General features: G+C 37.0%; 4 protein-coding genes across 4 annotated transcripts; 2 read left to right on the top strand and 2 right to left on the bottom strand.

The window, feature by feature from the left end:
- The first annotated feature begins 116 nt into the window (after positions 1-116).
- LOC105175291 (glycosyltransferase BC10) lies at positions 117-4,349 on the top strand. The gene is made up of 10 exons (XM_011097678.3): positions 117-770; positions 998-1,114; positions 1,439-1,539; positions 2,024-2,095; positions 2,221-2,302; positions 2,591-2,671; positions 2,974-3,015; positions 3,214-3,273; positions 3,435-3,581; positions 3,701-4,349. The coding sequence occupies exons 1-10, from the start codon at positions 489-491 to the stop codon at positions 3,878-3,880; spliced, it is 1,164 nt and encodes a 387-aa protein (XP_011095980.1). The 5' UTR covers positions 117-488; the 3' UTR covers positions 3,881-4,349.
- Positions 4,350-4,672: 323 nt separating this feature from the next.
- Positions 4,673-8,967, bottom strand: LOC105175290 (Ubiquitin-specific protease family C19-related protein). Its single transcript, XM_088875958.1, has 4 exons — positions 8,023-8,967; positions 6,439-6,594; positions 5,595-5,806; positions 4,673-5,218 (listed from the first exon to the last, which is right to left on the bottom strand). The coding sequence occupies exons 1-4, from the start codon at positions 8,797-8,799 to the stop codon at positions 5,026-5,028; spliced, it is 1,338 nt and encodes a 445-aa protein (XP_088732084.1). The 5' UTR covers positions 8,800-8,967; the 3' UTR covers positions 4,673-5,025.
- Positions 8,968-12,528: 3,561 nt separating this feature from the next.
- Positions 12,529-14,909, top strand: LOC105175288 (serine/threonine/tyrosine-protein kinase HT1). The gene is made up of 3 exons (XM_011097677.3): positions 12,529-13,615; positions 13,748-14,203; positions 14,407-14,909. Exons 1-3 carry the CDS (start codon positions 13,199-13,201, stop codon positions 14,653-14,655), a joined length of 1,122 nt encoding a protein of 373 aa, XP_011095979.1. The 5' UTR covers positions 12,529-13,198; the 3' UTR covers positions 14,656-14,909.
- Positions 14,910-19,967: 5,058 nt separating this feature from the next.
- LOC105175287 (uncharacterized) lies at positions 19,968-21,016 on the bottom strand. Its single transcript, XM_011097676.3, has one exon. The coding sequence runs from the start codon at positions 20,971-20,973 to the stop codon at positions 20,152-20,154; it is 822 nt and encodes a 273-aa protein (XP_011095978.2). The 5' UTR covers positions 20,974-21,016; the 3' UTR covers positions 19,968-20,151.
- Between the last annotated feature and the right edge of the window lie 233 nt (positions 21,017-21,249).

The following is a 21,249-nucleotide window of genomic DNA, read 5'->3' as shown; positions in this document are numbered from 1 at the left end:
CAAGAAATCAATGGGCCAACCAAAGTACACACGTTATCAATGATGACATTAACGGATACGCTACTCCACAATCAAATAAATTATTTTTTAACTTTTGTGTGTTTGGAGGTTAATAATAGTAAATTAAGGTCTGAGACAAAACCAACATGGAAAGAGGAGGGAAAGCCCGAGCAAATTAAACGACGCCGTTGGACTCGGCCACACAAAACCAACCTGGAAAGAGGAGGGAAAGCCCGTGGAAATTAAACGACACCGTTGGACTCGGCCACAGCAGCAAGAAACCAACTGAATCATCACCGCCAGAAAAGCTTCCGTTTGAAACCAAAACTAAGTAAAATTGCATAATCTTAATCAACTCCCTGTTGTTCGCATTCTACCACCTCTCAGATTCGCCTTCCCTAGACTTGTTTTTTACTATTTTTATATGGTGAATTACAAGAAGAGGAAGAAGAGGAGGTAGTAGTAATAGTAGTAGGATTGAAGCGGCGATGACGAAGAAGCCACAGGCCTCGTTGAAACCGGGTCTCTCGATGCGCCATGTGTTGTGTTTGGGGTGGAAGCTGGTGATTCTAGTTTCCATCGTTCTGTGTCTCTTGGCTTTTCTCAGAATCCAGCAGTATTCTCAATCCACTGATTCTTCTATTTCGGCTGCTCTGCCGAGGAAATCTCGTGTTCTGGGCTATCAGTTCAGGGTTACGCCCAAGATCGCGTTTCTATTTCTGGTTCGACGAAATTTGCCCCTCGACTTCCTCTGGGAAAACTTCTTCGAGGTGGGTGAAATTAAATGTTACTGGAAGTTTGACTTGTGTATTTTCCAAGTTTCGGTACATCAGAATAAGAGAAGGAACTTTCTTCTGGTTCGATTACTGTGTACTGTATTTTCTTTTTTCCCTTTTGGCATTTTCTCTTGTTATTTTAGCGTGTGTGTGTTTCTTTGTGCGAAAATGATAATTTTCCACATGTAAATGTATATTTGTTTTATTTTTTCTCTTTGCAGAATGTGGAGAAGAGAAACTTTTCGATATATGTACATTCTGAGCCTGGTTTTGTATTTGATGAATCGACTACAAGGTCAACTGTCTTTTTTGATCGGCAATTGAAAAACAGCATTAAGGTGAATTTTCATTTTACTCATACTTTGCTTATTGAGATGAATATGTAAACAAGTTGAAGAGGAAATAATTGAAAAACATCCTACAGTATGATTAATTTGGTGATTCATAAACACGGATGAAGAGAAGTTTAAGGAATCCATGGAGATTCATTAAATTCTCAACGGGCAATATTTCTGTTGTGTTTTCAAGGTTGTCCATAAGCAGAACTGCATTCTTCTTAAAACTCACAGTATTATAACCTGGATGAGAGATACTTCATCCTGCTAATCGAGTTGTTCTTTTTCTACTAGTTTAATAGATTGATCTTAGGGATGATGCTGTAGGTATCCTGGGGAGAAGCAAGCATGATTGAAGCTGAGAGGTTACTATTTGAAGCAGCTCTTGAGGATCCTGCAAATCAAAGATTTGTTCTCTTATCAGACAGGTTATCTTCCTTACAGCCAAAGTTTTAAATAGATGGAAATAGTTCTCTCCATGCTTATATTCTAATCTATTTGATATGTCAAAATAGTTGAGAAATTTTTTCTTTAGTAGTTCAGTTGGAGTTATAAAATGTAACTGAAGTTTGGTAAAATTAGTGTGACAGTGAGATAGTTTTGTCCTTGCTGCATGACTAGCTTTCATTTCGCATGAGGAAACTTTGTGGTGCTGGTGAAAACTGAGAACAGGTCAAAAGTGCTGAATTAGCTTTCATTTTGCATGATTAACCTTATGTGATTTCCTTAGGCATACCTCGTTTGGTGCTATTTAGCTTTGTACTATATTGAGTTTTTACTGTATGCAGTTGTATTTGTTTAAAATTTTCTTTATCATATATTTTTTTTCCATTTAGTGTTTCATACTATCAAATTCATGTTACAGCTTGAGCATTGATAGCCATCTGACATTAGATGTTTTGACTCAAACAGCTGTGTTCCTTTGTACAACTTCAGCTATATTTACAAATATCTGATGGATTCTCCGAGAAGTTTTGTGGACAGGTAGTTTATAAAATTTGAAAGATGCCTAATTGGACTTCAATGATATTGTCAGCATATTTTCTACAGATACTTCTTAGTGGTGTTAGATGTATAACATAACAAAATTATGATTTTTGTTCCCCCAGCTTTCTTGATAAAAAGGATGTTCGCTACAATCCAAAGATGTCACCAGTCATACCCAAGAAGAAATGGCGAAAAGGGTCACAGGTAATCCTTTTTGGAATATTGATTTTGCCATGTGGAGGGAAGAACTGAGAACCGATTGATTACGAGTCCAATGCTAGGAATGCAGCCAAGTTATTTTGTATTAAAAGTTCTCATGTTCAGAGAGTTCAAATTTCTCAATAGGGACATACTTGCTATTCACTCAAAATTCCATAAACTCCTTCTATCGGGTAGTTGTCACACTATTTCTGATATGGGTGCGGACCTGGTATTTATGGTTACTTTTGGAGTATATTGCTGCATAGGAATCTAATTTGTTTATTACTCCAGTGGGTCACCTTAACTCGAAGGCATGCAGAGGTTATTGTAGATGATGAAATTGTATTTCCAATCTTCAGAAAGTTCTGCAAGGTACATAATCTTTTTCCAAATATCTCTCTTGGCTTTGATATTTTAGTGTGTTTGGGTTTCTTCAAAAACTTATATAGGAGAAAGAACCCACCTTCAACTCCAACCACCACCACCCCCCAACCTGGGTCCCCCAAAGAAAAGAAAAGAACTAGTAAACAAAGGAAGGGATAGTTTGATATTTTGCTTGTTTAGCAAAAGGATTGAGCTTGTAGTAGAATGTACCATGTACTTCAACAGAAATTACTTTTGATAAATCCTGGGTGCATGTTATTTAATTATAATATTCTGATGTCATTATGCAGAGACGACCACCAATTGATTCAAGCAGAGGCAAGATGAATCTTGTAAGTCAACTTTGCAGCCAGCTCTGAAATGATAGTAAATCTTCAACATTTGGAAAATCATTAGCCAGTTCCAGAGACTATTATTTTTCTGATGTTGAAATTTTTACTTTTGCTGTTCGCATATGATGCATTTCAATTTCTTATTTTATTTTTCGTAGTAGTGTTGGCTGATAATGTCAACATACGAATTGGATGCAGAAACTTCAGAAACAGCACAACTGTATACCAGATGAACATTATGTGCAGACCTTACTCGCAGTAAGCAAAAATGCCTTGACATGCAAATGCCTATCATTCTGATTTCCCACTTTTAGTAAAAAATTATGCATCACTTGGCTTTCTCCTAGACAATTTTTGCTGCAATTGCCTTTAGTGCCAAATTACCTGACTATTATCTTCTGCTGATTCATTTATAATAGATGAATGATCTTGAAGCTGAGCTTGAAAGAAGAACAGTTACTTACACTTTATGGAACCAATCCATGGCAAATACAGAAAATGAAGCTTGGCATCCCTATACTTTTGGCTATGCAGATTCAGGACCTCAACAAATTAGAAGAATAAGGGTTTGTCTGTTGCACCCGCTCTCATGTTACTTGACCCATCTCTTTGTTTTCTTTGAAGTTTGTTTGTGATTGCCACTTGATTTGATTTTTGGGTTATTCGTCTATCACAATGTTTTCAGGATATCAACCACGTATTCTATGAAACCGAATTCAGAACTGAGTGGTGCAGTAATAATTCTACATCTGTGCCTTGTTTTTTATTCGCAAGGAAATTTTCTCAAGGAGCTGCCATGCGCCTTTTGAGTCAAGGAGTAGTAGGTAACTTTGATGTCTCCACATTACTGGAGCCACCACCATAGTATTTTTTTTGCCAGGGTATAATCATTATTATTTGTTGTTAAACATTATTCATGCAATGGTGAACTTGCATTAGAAATTTGCATCTGAGCAGAGACCAAATAAATGTCTCTGAAAATTTTGCATGTGTAACATCTATGTGGAGGAAAATTCACAAATCATATGACTTAGAGATATCAGGCTGTTCAAATATAGAGTTTTCAGAAGATTATTCTTTGGACATCAGAGACCACTTCAAGGCAGATGTCTGATGTATTGCCCTCCTTCCTTGACCTGTGATTGAGAGAAATATTTGTTCACGTCCATCTCGAGTTGATGTAATCGGGAGTTAGGCAACTGACAGCTGAGTGGTATCTACTTATGTTCGATGTCCAAATTAGAGGTTATGGGCGGCGTCGAAATCAGAAAATTATGTAGAATGTTTTTTGACAATGGTATTTGCTCATATAGTCTGTATTTTTCCTTATTTCACTTGCTATTTAGTGTCATTGGTTGCAACTCAGATTTTGTTGATGTTTACTAAATTAATTAATTATAGAAAAATTAAAAAGAAATCGAAATGTTTATTTGGTCGGTGCCGCAAACTGGATTTCCTGACTTTTCTGAGCCAGTCACTCGAACTGAGCTTCTCAATGCCTGAACTTGGACAAGCGAATCCAAATGCAACCCACTGCGGTCCAATAAAGTGAGGATGGTGCCGGAAAAATCGGTTTGTGGGGCGATTTAGACTCAAAACTGCAAATTTACCACTTCGACTTGAATTTAACTCGCTGATATGTTAGCAGACAACAGTGTTTGATAATAATTCACATTTGATATCGATCAAGTCAATGTAACCATTGACTATATATGCAGAAAAGATACACAAGGCAAAGTAAACCTTGACAACTTCTGTACAATGAGAGCAAGAATAAAATTTGATGAAAGATGAACGGGCAACCGCAGCACACTTGCTCACCGGGAACCTTTTTCCCCTACCATACCTCTATGATGCAAGATCTCTACAAGCACAAGGATACTTTTACAAGATTTTGCTATTCATCCAGAAAAAGAATACACAGTGGACTGGCGGGTTCTTCTTTCCACCTCATATATTCCTCTATTTACTTGTGTTTTGCAAGCCAAAGACCAAAACGGTATCATACATTTATACAGGAATGACGTCTGCATTTTGACTTTCATCACACATCAAAATAAGGCCTTCAATGTACGTGGGGACAAGACAACAGGGCCAGCGACAGCCTGTTGAAACCGGCTCAGCAGGTGGAACAATCATGAGCACATTCTCATGGCGCTGAACAACCCCCATGACACTCACGGTACTTCCTTCTTTGATATAACTGGAAAAAATAACATACAAAAATAAATTAAATTGGCTTCCTGACAAATAATCAGAATCTTGAGAATTCATGTTCTCATACACACACTGGGAGCCTCTATCTGAAGATTTGAAGGCATGCAACTCAATTTAACAAGTATATGGCAGTGAAGCTGCGAGTTTAGATTTTGTATATATGAATTAGCTGATGCTACATGTGGCTTAAAGTTTTCTGATGTTTGTGGAGCAGAAGCCATCTCTTGTTTTATGTTGTTATGCAGTACTCCAGAATATGAAAAACATATTATTATTTTCGCTAGTTGAATCTACAGGAAGATGTTAGAACTCTACAGATGCCAAACAAAGATATAATGCATTTGGGGTCAAATGTATCTCACCCTTCTTTAAGGCGCATTACACGGTCGTCACTGGACAAACTCCGGTCTGAAAGCCAACGCAGAAAGTTTGGAGACAGTTCTTTGTTATCCTTGGTGACATCAACAACAACAGTCGGTTTAACAAATGGCGCGACCTTGGCTCCGTAGCCTGCTTTCACTAGAGCTCTTAAACCTGACTGAAAGTCTGATATATAAAAGTCCGCCACATACTTCTGTTGACATAACAACAACAAAGGGGATAAATTACTTCTATGGACAGTTGTGAGCTTAAATTGTCAAACTTACGAATAACAATGTCAGCCAGCTATATTGTGCAACTTAAATAAATGTCGCCAAGATCCTTATGTTGTCTACCCTGAAAACAAGAAGATACAGCCTTCTAGCATCTGGTAGCTGAAGGACTTGGAACTAAATGATCTTAGATTTTCCTGGTGCTTGGACATATAAGACCTCTTGGGTCACCAGCAAAAGATTTCATATGTTCAACTTTTAGTATACATTTGGTTTGGGTTTCAGAAATTTTCTTCAATATGAGGATAATGGAAATTCTGGAAATAGAATTGAGAATGAGACCATGTGGCGGTTCCCAATGTTAGTATCACTGTAAAATTTTGAAAATGGAAATTGAAAGAACCAAATACATCTGCAACTTATGGCTGACACACCCACCATGAACAGAATTTTCACGTAAAAGGAATAAAAGATAATCACTAGTTTAAGTAAGTATGAATGAGTTGAATTGAGTTTGAAGAGCTACATCTTTGGAAATGCAACTACTGGTTCTCAAATGAAGTCACAATTCTCCGATATAACCATCCCATTCCATAACAAGCAACAAACTGACCTCTGAATGTCTGCAACCCCAAGAGAAGAATCCATGTTTAGCATTTGCTGGTTTTCCACCACATCCTCTGTATTCATACAATTCTGAGGATACGTATATGCATCTTGGTACCCTCTGGAAAGAAGTTTCCAGAGGTATGCTTCCACAAGTGACAACCTACACGAAAAAAATGCAACAGTGAAGTGAACACAAGTAGTTTACAGAAATCACCAGAATTAATTGCATTAATTGTTGCGTCACTGTGTAGAAAACCACTGCATGTATATAATTTCCAGAACCTCAAATTAGCTCCGAGTTCCCAGAATCATGTATATGTGTTTTCTGCTCATTAATTAGAATCAGAAAATACCAATCCTAAGCCTAGGTGGCATGGGCATTTTTTATGTCGCTGAAAGTCGGGGAGGAGGAATTACAAGCCTTATGTACTAGATAAGTGAAAACCACATCCAAGATAAGCAGATATTAACTTTTATTACAATCAATAACTCTGTTGCTTATTGTCATTTGTACATTCAAATAATTACATGATATAATTTCAGATTCCCTCAATTTTCCTCCAAAAATACACTCCCAAGCAAGATCTAGCATACTATTCAAGTTTGATGACAGTATTGATGAGATTTAGTAAGATTCTCTCCGATTAAACCGACATCTCTAACCAATATTACCAGGCTGAATAAGGTCAACTTAAAAGCAAATCATAAGGTGAAGGCAACCATGCCATAATCCACACAACAAGCTTAAACCCATGTAACTACTAAGCATGTTCACACTCGTCATCAAGTAATTGCTGGAAAAGTCTGGAAAATGATAGATGGTACCCTGAAAACAATCACATCAGCACAAAAATCACGTATTATCTCATAAATCCAAAGGAATATTGCCTCTTGGCAATTGCCTGTTGAGTTAAGTTGTCCTACAGTTGTTTTGAAACAAACATGGTCCAGGAAACAAATCTCTTCACTTTAACTGGCCAAGATATTAGTCCTCCTATGCGTGTCACCTTATTACCACATACGAAGTAATGTTTAAGGGTACACTAATCAGAACATCCACTGCTTCCTATTGAAACCTAAATTACAAAATCCAGCATTTTGAGCAGCTCTATAAAATGATCCATTCCCAGAAAATTCCTCATGTCTCTAGATTGAATGGATCTCAAATTGTGAATTCAAAGTGAAACCGGGTATGTGTTCCACAAAAAAGTAAAAACGAGAAATTCGAAACTGGGTAAGACAATTTCTTAGTCATTCTACTATCCCAATTTTCCCTAGTTCATACAGTATCGAAGGCACACTTCGATGAATCACAAGCCATCTTAAAATACATAACCATACAGATTTCAGTAGGTCCCTGTTCCACATTTATATTTCCAATCTCAAAGATGGTCTAGCAATATACCCCAAAGTCAAACTGGTCCCAAATAATAATAATAAAAATAATAAAGAGTATCAATGACTACCATAAATAGCATCCACGCGAACAAATTTGCCAACCAACCCAAAAATAAATACTCAATTCCGTAATTAAATAATTAAATACTGCCAAAATTTCCAAGTAATACTGAAAGGCGGGCGTAATTACCCCCGTGACCTTGACGTACTGTCCATCAACGGCGCCCCTCAGTTCAGCATCAGGATACTTTCTCAAGAACCCCAACACCCCACGCTTTTTATAGGCGTAATTCCATATGAGAATCACCACAGCAGGGACTAACAACGCGGCGACCACCACTAGAATCATCGGCTTCTTCACGGCGGCCATGAGAAACGCCCCGACCACCAGCCCCATCACCACCACTACCAGAAACACCCACATTGCCACCCTCGAAACCCTAAACCCTAATTTGACCTCCTCCCCTAAGCTCGTTACAGCGGAGCCGTGGACAGCCTTGTTGAATGAGCTCGGGGCAGGCTGCGCGTCCAGCTGTCCGGACCTGCGGTTAGAGCTGGAAGTGCCCAGAGGACCCGAGGTGATGAGGCCGGTAGGTTGAATAGGCGTCATCGGCCCGGAGAAAGAAGAGGAGGAGGATTTTTTGCTCATGGGTCCAGAGTTTGTGGATTTGGGACCCATCTGGCCGGAATTCGGGCCGGATCTGGCAGATCCGCTGTTGTGCTGAGAAGATGAGGGCTGGCGAGAGGGGAGCTTAGGCGGGGCGGGTGGGTGGTGGTGGAGGTGGTCCCCACTGGAAAGGTCGATACCGTACATTTTGCCGAGCTCCCCAGATTTCTTAACATCACCGCCGGTATATGGAACGGCGCGGGAAGCTATGGTGGGTTGGCGTTCTTTGAGCTGGTGTTCGGGTCGACCCGAGACCATGAGGCCGTTGCTCAGTTGGTGAGACCCGGTTCGAGCGCTCATTTTTGCTGTGTTTCTTCAGAAGGAAGAAATGGTAGAAATGGTGTGGGGGGGGGGGGAGAGAGAAGCGCTTAGTGGGGAGTGAGAGTGTAGGTGGGAGATGACAGTGAGTGAGAAGGGGAAGGAAGGTGATTGAGGAGTAAGAAATGACGAGAAAGGGAGTGGCGGTTAGGTGTGTAATGACAGTGGTGTCCTTTGTCTGCGGGTGCGGGGTACAGTTTGCTCTGGAACTTGCTGTCATGCTGTGTGTGTTGGGTTCTGAGAGGAGTTTGTTAATTGGGTGAGATGTCACTCACTCTCCTCTCATTCCTAATATTATCAAATCATTTTCCCCAACAGTTAAACAAACCCTCTCGCCCCATTTTAGTAATTTCGCCCTTTCTCTCCTCCTATACATATATACTATACTTACTACTTTCCATATTATTCATTTTATTTTCAACTACAGAAATGCAAAATTCAAAGAACCATCACTTTCCATACCAATTCTACTTAATTTTCTTTTATATATCATCGTATCAATTTTATATTAATTAAAAAATTATTCTTCTAATTTATTATATTAATTTATTTATATTTTAAAATATAAAAATTATTTGTTATATACACACGCCATAACAAAAAAATAAAAAAGAAAATTAGGTTGCTAGCATTACAGGAATGTGTCGGTGGGGGTATTGGGGGGGGGGGGGGGGAACCCACATAAATATATACGGAAATCCTTTGGGCAGTGACATAACAGGGAGTGAACGGCCACCAGAGTTTGTAGTTTTACACCAAAAATATTGATTTATGTTTTTTTTGTAAGATTATCACTCAACGCCAATGCACTCTCCATCCCCATATAATGGGATGGGGGTGGGGGGCACCTGCTACCTTCCATGCCCCCCCCATTCAAATTTTTTGTATTTAAATTTCAAATATTTGAAATGTTACTGAATTAACATTGTTATGGGTTGAGGTTGCTCTCCATCACACTCATTTTCAAATATATTGTTATGCGTATTTCAATTTTATAATTTTATAGTGTCTGCAAATAATTAAGATTATTGCATTTTGGAATATAAATTGCCAATATTGTATATCCAAAAATATTATCATATAAATAGAAAATTGTACGAATTAGGTACCTTTGTTAACTTTTAACGGAAATTGACATATGAATTAATCACACATGGCTGTAAGTCATAACAATTGCTTGGGTTTTTCTTTTATTATTATTTTGAGCAATTTTAGTTTTTGTCTCTACAAATGTTTGTAATAACTTTCTTCCTAAATTTTGTCTTTCCAACATCTTCATCTGCAAATGCCCACAAGCTTCAGTGTCCAACCCCAGAATAAAATCATATGAATTTCAAAGTAGGATGCTGGAGTTATCTTATCATTTTCAAATGTTAAAATGAAATCTAAGAGTGGAAAGAAGGGTACATGATGTAGACAGATGATAGTGTTGGTATAAACTTCTCAGCAATTTGTAGTTATCATATGATTTGATTTTCGGTTTATAGTGAAAATACACTATTATTTTTAAATTTTCGATATACTAAACAATTTCCACATTTTTGGTAAATATCTTATATATTATTAGCCAGGTGTTTATATAAATGAAAATGTGGGTGGATGATTGGTATTAGTGGAAATGGGTTCACCCAAAAAAGCCTATTTTAGTGTGCAAGTTATTACAGTGAGTGAGTTTGCAAATCTTATGTACAAGGAAGGGTAGCTGTTCTTTTTCTTTCCTAAGCTAAACACATAAAGTAATGGGGGGGATTTGTCCTAATCTAATTCCATGCCATAATAGCATATCATTACAAGACGTCGCATCTTGCATGCGTGCCCATCTTACGTTAAATATTTAATCAATCATTGTTTTTGGGTCATTTTTTAAAATTTCAAATAATTATGAGTTTGTTCTTAAATTAAGATTATGGTGATGATTAAGGGGACCCGACCCCTCCATTATTACTATGTTAAGGGAATGTCGTTGTTAGGTATACGTTGTTTTGTCATATGAAGTCTGATGATCTCTTTGATGTCAGGTTTCTAAAAGAAGTTTCAATATCCCTTCTTCCTATTAAACAAAATTTATTTATTTTGTTATCACTTCGATCAATTTTATTTCAAAATTATTCTTTAATTATTAAAAATTCAAGCTATAAAAAGTCAAGTTAATGCATTCAATGAAGAACCCGCACCAAAAAAAAAAGAAATACATATTGATTGAAGAAAAAAATTAAAAATTTAATTGTCTCCTAATTGTATGTTAATTGTCTTCTAATATGTTTCGAATGACATACGAATAATTCAATAAGTAGGTTAATTTATTCAATACAAATAATTTAATTAAATATAGCATAGTTAATATAAAATTCCTTTTTTATTATTTTCATTATCAAAATAATTCATATTATAAATTAAAAGAAGACCGAAGATTTTATGTGAAGGAACGAGCTAAGTGATAGTTTTGAGAGTGAAAGATGACAAAAAGGCTACTAATCACAAATCCGAGTAGATTTCAATCGTTAGAAAGCTCTCGTGACATCTAGAAACTACCAACTGGAGTAGTGAGCTTCGGTCAACCACGATAACCTTAATTTTTATATGCCAATTTATAGCATGGGGTTAAAAGGGATTACTTTGTTTTAGGTTATATTTTGTTAATTTGAATTATACTTATTTTTGTATTTTATTTGTTATATTTTGTGGCTCATGACATTATAAGGTAGGCTCAAAGCCTATCAAGGCCCAACTCCTTCACTAGATAGCTCGGCCCATTTAAGTCACAGCCCGTTGGTTTTACCAAGCCCATTCCGTACCCAACCATTACCCGACCCTGACTCGACAATCTATACTTAATCTAAAACGCTAACCCTTTTCCCATTTCTCTTGCGCCACTCTGTCGATTCCTTCTCCCTCTCTCTTTAGTTTTTCGCCACCTTGTCCCGATGACATGGAAATCTGCCACCACCTCTTGGTTTTCATTCCTTCTTCCATATCTCTCATCTATAAAGCCATCCATGGCTTTTGATCTCTGATTAACCAACAAAAAAAAGCCCTCTCTCACTCTATATCAATCTCTGTTCTTTGTGAATCTTTTCTGAAAAATTAACCTTAGTGGTTCTTGTATGGGTCTTGGTGACTGAGGTTCTTAGTGATTGTAGTTGGGTTTTCCGAGCAACCGTGAGAGTTGTTGGCCTTAAGTGGTCGAAGCCTTGCTCTTTGGATTTTTTGGCTCTCTGAGCCTAAGTCAATTCGGCTTTGTGTGACCTTAGATCAGTTGTAGTAGTTGATAAAAATTTTATTTTGGATTCTTTGGGCTCATCACTTTGGGGATAAATTCCCAATATTATTAATAATTTTTTTGTGTTAATTTATTATTTTAATATTGTAAAATTTATAAATCATCATATATGACTGTTTTTTTATTACATTTTTGTTTTCCATATAACCAAACATAGTACGCTACATTAGTGGACTTATGTCTTTTTCGGTCCCGATTATCACTACGAATCAGGACATATATAACACATAAACAAATAAAACATTTTTGTGGAGAATAACTTTGCGTTATTTCAAGATTACCAAGTACGTGACGGAATGTGGAGCTCAAAGCGCAGTGGCTCGCGATTCTTGTTCTTTTTTTAGTACGTATTAAAAAAAGAAGAATGGTAGGCAATTATAGTCGGATTAATTTGCCGATCAAAATGGGGTAAGGAGAGAGCGACGGCGTTGGTGTATGAATGATCCAGATAGGGATAGAGGCATGCTCCTATGTGCATGTGTATGTGGGTATATATGCAATGTGGGTGGTGGTTTTGATCAAGTCTAGTTATTCGAAGGTGTGAGGTGTGGGTTAGCATTGAATGATGCATGAGAAAACTGGAGGGACCATTCCTTTGAAAAAGTACTATATATTTCACTATACTTTAGAAACGAGAATTCACGGGACTTCTCTGAAATCTCTGCTTAAAAGTTAAAAACTCATCATCTTCTTCAGCCAAACAGCCTGCTTTGCTTTTTTATTACATGATGATGATGAATCAAGACAGCCTATAGTCTCTTTTCCTTCTCCACATTAATTTCCATGCAAGTTTTTCTGTGCGTATGTCTCTCCTGAAGAAAACAGAAAGGGCTAATTTTCTGGGTCATTACTGCAGGTTTTTGTATTTTCAAGATTTTCATGAACAGTGCTTTGTGAAGATCATTACATCTGATTGATATATATATATATATATACATGAAACGCCATAACGGGTCTTCGGTGTTTGTGTCTGGAACTCATGTTTCTGAATCAGTTCATGCGTTTCCTCAAATCAACTCACACCTTCAGAAGGAAAAACGTGCCTTGTGACCGTGTGTTTTGAGTCCAAGAAAGAAGCCTGGCAAAGATTCAGATTTTCAAATGGCTGCGTCGTGTTTCAATCCATTTCGGATGCGGAAGAACAAGAGCAGATCTTCATCATTTCCTTCATCTTCAAAAAGCCAGTTGTATGGTGATACTAATAATATGGAGAAGAAGAGATTCGACAGTCTGGAATCATGGTCCATGATTTTGGATTCCGAGAACATCGAAACATGGGAGACATCTAAGGATGATCAAGAGGAATATATGGCTGATCTTTCTCAGTTGTTTATAGGTAATAAATTTGCTTCTGGAGCACACAGTAGAATCTACAGAGGAATCTACAAACAGAGAGCTGTTGCAGTAAAAATGGTGAGGATCCCAACTCATAAGGAGGAGACTAGAGCTTTGCTCGAGCAGCAGTTTAAGAGCGAGGTTGCCCTGCTTTCGCGCTTATATCATCCCAATATAGTTCAGGTGAGATTTCCCTTTTGCCTTTCTTGTTCAACTAATTATGACCAACGTTATGTCATGTCATGTCATGTCATGTAATGTAAGAGAAGCCTTGAGGCTTTGAAATATTGACAAGTTTTGTAATTTGCTCTGCAGTTTATTGCTGCATGTAAGAAGCCCCCGGTATACTGCATCATTACAGAATACATGTCACAAGGGACTCTAAGAATGTATCTCAACAAGAAAGAGCCTTACTCCCTTTCAACTGAGACCATTCTGAGATTAGCCCTTGATATATCAAGAGGAATGGAGTATCTTCATTCACAAGGTGTGATACACAGAGACCTCAAATCGAACAACTTGCTTTTGAACGATGAGATGCGTGTTAAGGTTGCAGATTTCGGCACCTCTTGCCTGGAAACACAGTGCAGGGAAGCCAAGGGAAACATGGGGACTTACCGATGGATGGCACCCGAGATGATCAAGGAGAAACCTTACACTCGGAAAGTTGATGTTTATAGCTTCGGGATTGTGCTGTGGGAGCTTACAACAGCGTTGCTTCCTTTTCAAGGAATGACCCCTGTGCAAGCTGCTTTTGCTGTGGCTGAAAAGGTTACAATTACATTAATTTGCAAATCCTATTCTAATATGAGCTTCTTAAATACTATAAACCATTACACATATATGAAAGGTTTCTGCTCTGCAAGTGCTGTATCCATTAGGCTCAATTTATCATCATAAGTGAGCCTGTGGAGTCTATATGAAACTTGAAAAACATCCCACAAATCTTCTCATCTTTGTAATCATTTTTGCAGAATGAGAGGCCGCCTTTAGTGGCAAGTTGTCAACCGGCGCTCGCTCACCTCATAAAGCGCTGCTGGGCCGCGAACCCCTCAAAGAGGCCAGATTTTAGTGAAATCGTGCGTGCACTAGAGAAGTACGACCAGTGCGTAAAGGAGGGACTCCCTCTGACTCTGCACTCGGGGCTCGTGAGCCGGAACGCGATTCTTGAACGCCTAAAAGGTTGTGTATCAATGAGTTCATCCATATCTGTACAGGCCTAAATCCGTTGGACATGTAGTATATACAGCTAGCTGTTGTTTGATCTGCTTCTTATTTGGCTTACTGAAGTTTGTAGAGTTGTAGTTTCACTTTCAAGTTAGCTGCATCCCAAGTCTTTTTAGCAGTTATCTGATAAGAATCAGCTCATTGAACATCTCTTGAGTTGAGATAATTAAGAGCTTGTTCATGGTAGATTACTGATGACTAATGCTGTAGGTATAATTACTTGAAAATTTTACTGTAACTGTGATCGTTCTAATCCTTCACCAACTCTCAGCGTGCCTGCATTATTTTCTGTTTTGGTTTATCAACCAAATAAGACTACTCTCATCCTCGAACCAAATTCCATTAACACGTAAATTGGTTTATCAGCTCATTGTAGGTATTATTTATTGCTATTGACACGTAAATTGTTCCCTTAATAAAAGAGGTAAATTTTTAGTCGTAAAACTACTCTCATCCTCGAACCAAATTCTAATTTAATTGTGTCCCATCAAATCTGGATTGATTATATCTCAAAATTTGATATACTTATTGTCTCATTGGATATACTCAATCACATGATAAATCTATTATACTTGTTGTGTGATTGGTTTGGTTCAGCTACGGGTAAGAATTTTCAAAAGAAAAAACTCTTAAATCCGAAAGCCCATGTAGCAAAAAGGCCGGCCCAGTATAATTTCGTTCAGTATTTTATTATTCAAAGGAGCGAGTCTGTTTGGGCTGAGCCCACATACAGAATAGGCCCAAGAGAATTGCACTTGAAATGGAAAATATAAATATATTTTGTAAACAAATTTTGTTGAGTAAAAAGTTTGGAATTACATGAGCAACCTCAACGATTAAGTTTATAATTATGAAATCTCAATTTTAGCAACTAAATTAAAAGCTGGTTAATAAGAAGGTGCAGTCTCCAGATTGAGTGGCATTTACCACTCCAAGAACCAACCAAATGGTGGGTAGGTAGAGAGGTAGGGGGTTGGATTTCAAACTAGCGATTTGGCATCTGTACAAATTGAATCTGTGTCTGGATGCAACAACCTTTACAAGCCTTTTACCTACCTTTTGTCGTCTTCTATTTTCCTGTGATATGAATATCTGACCAAAGTGGAGTACACAGACGGCACCTCATTTTCTACGAATATTTGATCAACTTACCACTTTTACTCCTGAGTTGGAACTTGAACGCTTAAATTTGACTATTTCATCCATCTCTCAAACTCATTAACACGTACACATACATAACATTCAAACACAAACACTTGGTGGTCGGGTGCAATCCACAGTTTCGATAAAAATGAGGATGTAAGAGAGGCCTTGAGGCTTTGAAATATTGACAGTCAAAGACGCAGATTTGAATCCATAATAATTTCTCAGGTCACTGTCTGATAAGAAGCCCAAAATGCTATGGTAGTTCAAAGTTGAAGATTTTTTATCAAACTGGGAAGAAGCTATTTTGATTGTTGACTTATTCCCACCAATATTTACTCACCAAAGTCAAATTCAATGTTGAATTATTCAACCTTCACTTCATAATGTGATATAGAGACCTAATGCATGGAGGATGACGTGCCCTCCCCCAAAATTACTGGGAAAATCATCGGATTCAAAGGGAGTGTTTGCAAAAACTTCTGCTTTTAAATAAGTGATTTTTATAAAATAGAATCAAAAGTTGTAGCAGAATCAAAAGTTGAAAGTGTTTATAAAAAAAAATGAAAAGCAAATAAAAATAAAATTAGATAGTATTTGGAGAAAAATTACTTCTAAAATAAACTTTATTGGTGAAAGACTATTTTGTCTCTGTGTTAAAAAGATACTATTTTTTGTTTATTATTTCACTTGTTGTTTGTCACTAATAATTACTTTTTCACAAAAAATCATAAATTTTATTTCTATTAGTATTTCATATTTGTGTTTTTAAAAATATATTTAATTAAAAACTACTAATTAATATAATTGTTCATTCATACACAATATTTAACTTACATGATTGCAAAAGGTAATTATTTTATTAATTAATCAAATAATAATATGTGCATGGAATAATATAATAAGATGATATATCAAATAAAAATATAAAAAACTTAAACATATTAAATATATGAAAGTGTAAATTTAATTATTGTTAAAATTGAAATTATTTTAAAACTCTGATATTAGCTTTAAGTATACAATTTTAAAAATAAATTAAAAGGGGTAAAGTTAAATTAAGATTATTATAATAAAGGTAAAATAGTGAAAAAATAAAGTTGAATTTATTTTAAAAGAAAATATCAAAGCAGCTGAAAGCACTCTTCAAGGTGTATCTAACTTTTGATCTAAAAATATATATTTTTTTAACTATTTCAAAGCAGAATCTGACATCCCAAAAACTTCAAAAGTGCTTTTAGTAAGCTAGAAGTTGAAAAACAATTTTTTGAAGCGCTCGCAAACACTCCCAAAGATGATGAGGTTGAGGTCGTGAGTTCCAATTCTATGAATGTAAATGTTAGTCTACTTTTATAGTAATATATGTATGTTGTTTCTTTAGTCTCCTTGAAGTCATTGACTGATTTAGAAACATTTGGACTCAAAAATTTCATCATGATCAGAAGTTACTGGACAATTACATATAAATCAACCCTAAATTCTACTGTCTAATTTCAATCTCTAGACAACTTTGTGTGTGTGTGTGTGTGTTTTGTGTTTGTATGCAGCAGTCTTTTCCGCACAAGCATCGTTAATAGGGTAAAATTATAATGAATTTTTTTTTAAATTTGTTAAAATTATAAATATTTCATCATTATTTAAAAAATTATAAATACTCCACATAAAAGTGATGACTGTCTAACATCATATATTCCAATAATAGACTATTACGAAAAAATATCTATAATTAATTTCGGCACATTTCAAAAAATTCTAATGTAATTTACCCTTATTATATGCTACTATGTTAGTCTAAATTCCAAAACATTCTAACTGGACTGATGAAAGAAGTCTATTTCTTGGACCTGTTTGATTTAGACTATATTTTCTTTCAAGGTTTAGATGCATGCATTATGATTTGAATTCGTTCGAAAATGAACTTTACAATTTCACTACGCTTCCGCTCATGATAATATATTCAATAAAAAAGATTGATTTATAGTGTTGTTTTTTTTAGAAATATTACTATCTAATGAGGGAAAGATTATTATATTATAATGAAAATGTTGATTGAATAATGGGTGGACAGACATGTTTTTATCAATGATGTCCGGTGATGCTACCTACGTGAATTCAAAACTATAGCAATAAATGCTAAACAAGTTCTATCCATATTATAATTACTAGCCATAGTGCTGAGTCTGAAGTGGGGACCTAACCACGCCAAGTACCTGTACGTTTTCCCAGAATAGCCAAACTGCAATTCATACCCCTCTTCTATGGAAAGTGATATTTCACTCACAACCCACTTATCCCTTCTCCTTCACCTTCACCTTCGCACCTCCTCCCTATTACTTTCCTATCTCCAAACAACCATATTTATCCAAATAAAATTTTTTAATTCAAATCAAGTGTATTGTATATGCAATGATTATACAATTGAAATATATTTATCTTATAACTTAATTTATAATTCTGAAAAAATAATTAAATTACATGATAAATATTCTAATTTTGTTGTGTAATTGATTCAGTATGACCAAACTTGAATTCATTATTGTAATGAGAATTGAATTATGCATATAACACGTGGAATCAAAGTTAGTAAATATCACTTTTTAATTTTTTTTAATTAATATCAGCATATCCAATGAATTTTAACTAACGAAAAAACTTATTTGTAGACAAAAACAAACATTAAGAGTGCTAGATATAATTTTTCAAACCACATGAAATTTATGTGTAGTTATACTAAAACTCAAGAAAGAATAGAGTAATTATCCCTAAATACAATTGCCCCCTTTTTTTTTCAACATTTGGAATATTGGGATAAATCCGTTTCTTGAACCCTTTCCCATCCCTGTAATGTTACCTTAGGGGAGTAGAGAGTAAAAAAAAATTAAGTAGATGGGAGGCAAAGAAAGGGTTGGGAAGAGAGAGTCCCAATGAATTGTGGAAAGAATAGATAGATACCGCTTTTACTTTAGGGAATTGGGGTGGGAAAAAGAAAAGAATTGTTTGTTTGACACAAGTCATGAGCAAGTCTTTTCGTCGCTTTGATCGAAGAAGCCTTTACTTTTGCCGACCTCGACCTCGACCTCGTTACCACCACCGCCCTCGCCCTGCCAGACAAATGTTCCGTTTCCCAGTATCATCACAGACACACTAGGTTCATTTCATTTCCCTCCCACTTCTCTTTAAGTCATGATCTGATCTGATCAGATCACACCCCTCTGTTAACGCAATAAAGTGCCGCATTATCCGCTCCTCTCCGCCAATCTTTTTTACCCTTTTCTAGGTAAAACTTAGTCCTTGAGTTGAATATGTGGTTAAATCAGAAATACCCCAACAAGGGGAAAAGTGAGCCGAAAACAGGGGCCCTTTTCCTCCCCCAATACTTAAAATTTTATTCAGTACCTACACATTCAAACATCAATGATCATAGAGACAAGGACATCATTCATTCACAACTGCTTCTTTCTCAAACTACACTCGGGCCTTCCCACTTTCTTCTTCTTCTTCTTCTTCTTCAAGTAAAATTTCCTCCCCCCATTCCCTGTCTTCCATGATAAAACTGGCTATAAATGACTTGTTTTCCCAAGTTTGCATTCTAAGCATTTTTGGCTCGAGGTAAAAGCATCTTGAAGTAAATTTCAGAAGAGGGCTCCTGGAAAAGTACAAATACTGCAGGGGAGGAAACCAAGGAGTACAAAAAATTGATGGCTTATTGGCTTTGTTTGCATGTAGCAGAAGATAAAAGCGAGATTCCAAGAAATGGACAAAGGGCCCTCCCCTCACTTGTCAATAGACTCAACCCATCATCAATACTAACCAACAAGAGGCCAAACCCACAACAGGAGAAAATGGATGACCCGTAGCAAGAAACAGAGCTAATAATTCCAAATCAACTTGAGCAGTTAAAAACTTAAAAGCTGAAGATAATGAGGATTGGAGAAAGGGAATGCAACTGCAGTTGCTAATAATGGGATGTGGGCGGGTGGAATTTGGAAGCTTAATTACAAATGGAAAGTAAACTAAGAATACTATACAGGGATAGTTCCAAATATCGGTGGAGAATGGTAAGATAACTAAAATCAAAATCCAAACTGTGGTTACTAAATTTGGCTGCTGCTGCTATCAGCTAAAAACTCAAATAAAAATGGAAATACAACCAAGAATCAGAAAATTGATGAAATTAATGGAGGATTGATGATAGAATAGAAAACTACCCATAATTTACAATGTAGATGGGGTGTTCTACATGCCAAAACAGATATAATTGCTACAAAAATGAAATTTGCTTCGATTGTATAAGCAAACAGTAAAACTAAACAAACCTTTCTTTTGCCCCATGTTTTCCTCCTATTTCATCAACCCCAGACACTCCATATTCTCTCCCCAAGAAAACTCACAAACCTCCTCACCGACCCCTTCTCCTCCAATTCTTCCTCCTGCACATTATCTTCTTCATCTCCGCAGCCGCCACCACCGCCAGTCTCACCGGCACTCTCCGCCGCCATGTTTGACTCGACAAAATTAGAGTCATCCTTCGTCAGACTCAGTTCAGACTTCTTGGGCTCATCCAACCCAAGACTAATATTATCTTTGACCATTTTTCCCTTCCTCCTCTCCCTCTTGTTCTTCTCTTTCTTGCTCTCCTTCAAAAGACTATCTTCAAAAGCATCTATTATCTCGTGTATAAGCTGGCGGTTCGGTGATGAATCCCACTTCACCCAATAGCTCATATAGCACCGGAAGCAGTTGCAGGTAAAGCAGGGCGGGTGGTCATCGCCGCCCTTGGAACCACCTGCTGCGGCGGTTTTCTGGGTGGTCTTGCGGTTGTTATTAGAAAAGTTTGCAGAGGAGCAAGATATAAGGTAAGCTAAAACTTCCCTGTCTCCGGGCGATAGAGCAGCAGTCAAGGTCAATATCGCCGCGGGCAAAAAAGAGAGGAGGTGGTCCGAAACCACTGACGGGGTTGGGTGCACCGTACCTTTCCGGTAAAGCTTCTTCATAGTTGAATAGTTGGAAGTTCCAGAGAGAGAAAGAGAGAGAGAGAGGGCTGTGGAATGTAGTTCTAGGTTTACTGATGAGAGAGAGAGAGAGAGAGAGGGAGGGGCTTTTGATGGAGTCTTGATGCTTAGAGCATAGAAATTGGTGACGTATATTTGGGCTTGTTGGGGAATAATCATGTGCGACGCAGGAGTTGGTATAGGGACATTGGTGAACAGTGATATTGGGGAAAGGATGATATTTGATTGGTGTAGAGGAGCGGAATCGGCAGTATGATGATTGGACCCCACCTCCGAATCTCTCATATCTTCTTTTCAGAAATTATCACTCTCTGTCTGTTTCAGTGCAACATCTTGCAAATTTTAGGGACTGCCTTGGATTTTGGGCCTATTCAGCCCAATCTATTTTTGGGCCTTATCTTCAATAGTGACAAGGCCTGCTAATCATTTAACTTG

Source organism: Sesamum indicum, linkage group LG12 (genome assembly GCF_026168435.1).
Source record: "Sesamum indicum cultivar Baizhima isolate 11 linkage group LG12, ASM2616843v1, whole genome shotgun sequence".
NCBI classification, from domain to species: Eukaryota; Viridiplantae; Streptophyta; class Magnoliopsida; order Lamiales; family Pedaliaceae; genus Sesamum; species Sesamum indicum.
The sequence above is the reverse complement of the archived record's forward strand: the minus strand, read 5'-3'. Positions and strand labels throughout refer to the sequence as shown.

What these genes read in the sequence shown, in the direction of transcription:
- LOC105175288 (XM_011097677.3), top strand. Translation starts at nt 13,199, where the DNA reads ATGGCTGCGTCGTGTTTCAATCCATTTCGGATGCGGAAGAACAAGAGC. An exon ending in ATCATCCCAATATAGTTCAG is followed by an intron (nt 13,616 to 13,747) that starts GTGAGATTTCCC and finishes TTTGCTCTGCAG; the next exon opens with TTTATTGCTGCATGTAAGAA. An exon ending in CTTTTGCTGTGGCTGAAAAG is followed by an intron (nt 14,204 to 14,406) that starts GTTACAATTACA and finishes TCATTTTTGCAG; the next exon opens with AATGAGAGGCCGCCTTTAGT.
- LOC105175287 (XM_011097676.3), bottom strand. Translation starts at nt 20,973, where the DNA reads ATGATTATTCCCCAACAAGCCCAAATATACGTCACCAATTTCTATGCT.
- LOC105175291 (XM_011097678.3), top strand. Translation starts at nt 489, where the DNA reads ATGACGAAGAAGCCACAGGCCTCGTTGAAACCGGGTCTCTCGATGCGC. An exon ending in TTTGTTCTCTTATCAGACAG is followed by an intron (nt 1,540 to 2,023) that starts GTTATCTTCCTT and finishes TGACTCAAACAG; the next exon opens with CTGTGTTCCTTTGTACAACT. An exon ending in TCTTCAGAAAGTTCTGCAAG is followed by an intron (nt 2,672 to 2,973) that starts GTACATAATCTT and finishes GTCATTATGCAG; the next exon opens with AGACGACCACCAATTGATTC.
- LOC105175290 (XM_088875958.1), bottom strand. Translation starts at nt 8,799, where the DNA reads ATGAGCGCTCGAACCGGGTCTCACCAACTGAGCAACGGCCTCATGGTC. An exon ending in AGTACGTCAAGGTCACGGGG is followed by an intron (nt 6,595 to 8,022) that starts GTAATTACGCCC and finishes TTTTTCGTGTAG; the next exon opens with GTTGTCACTTGTGGAAGCAT. An exon ending in GTAATGCGCCTTAAAGAAGG is followed by an intron (nt 5,219 to 5,594) that starts GTGAGATACATT and finishes TATTTTTTCCAG; the next exon opens with TTATATCAAAGAAGGAAGTA.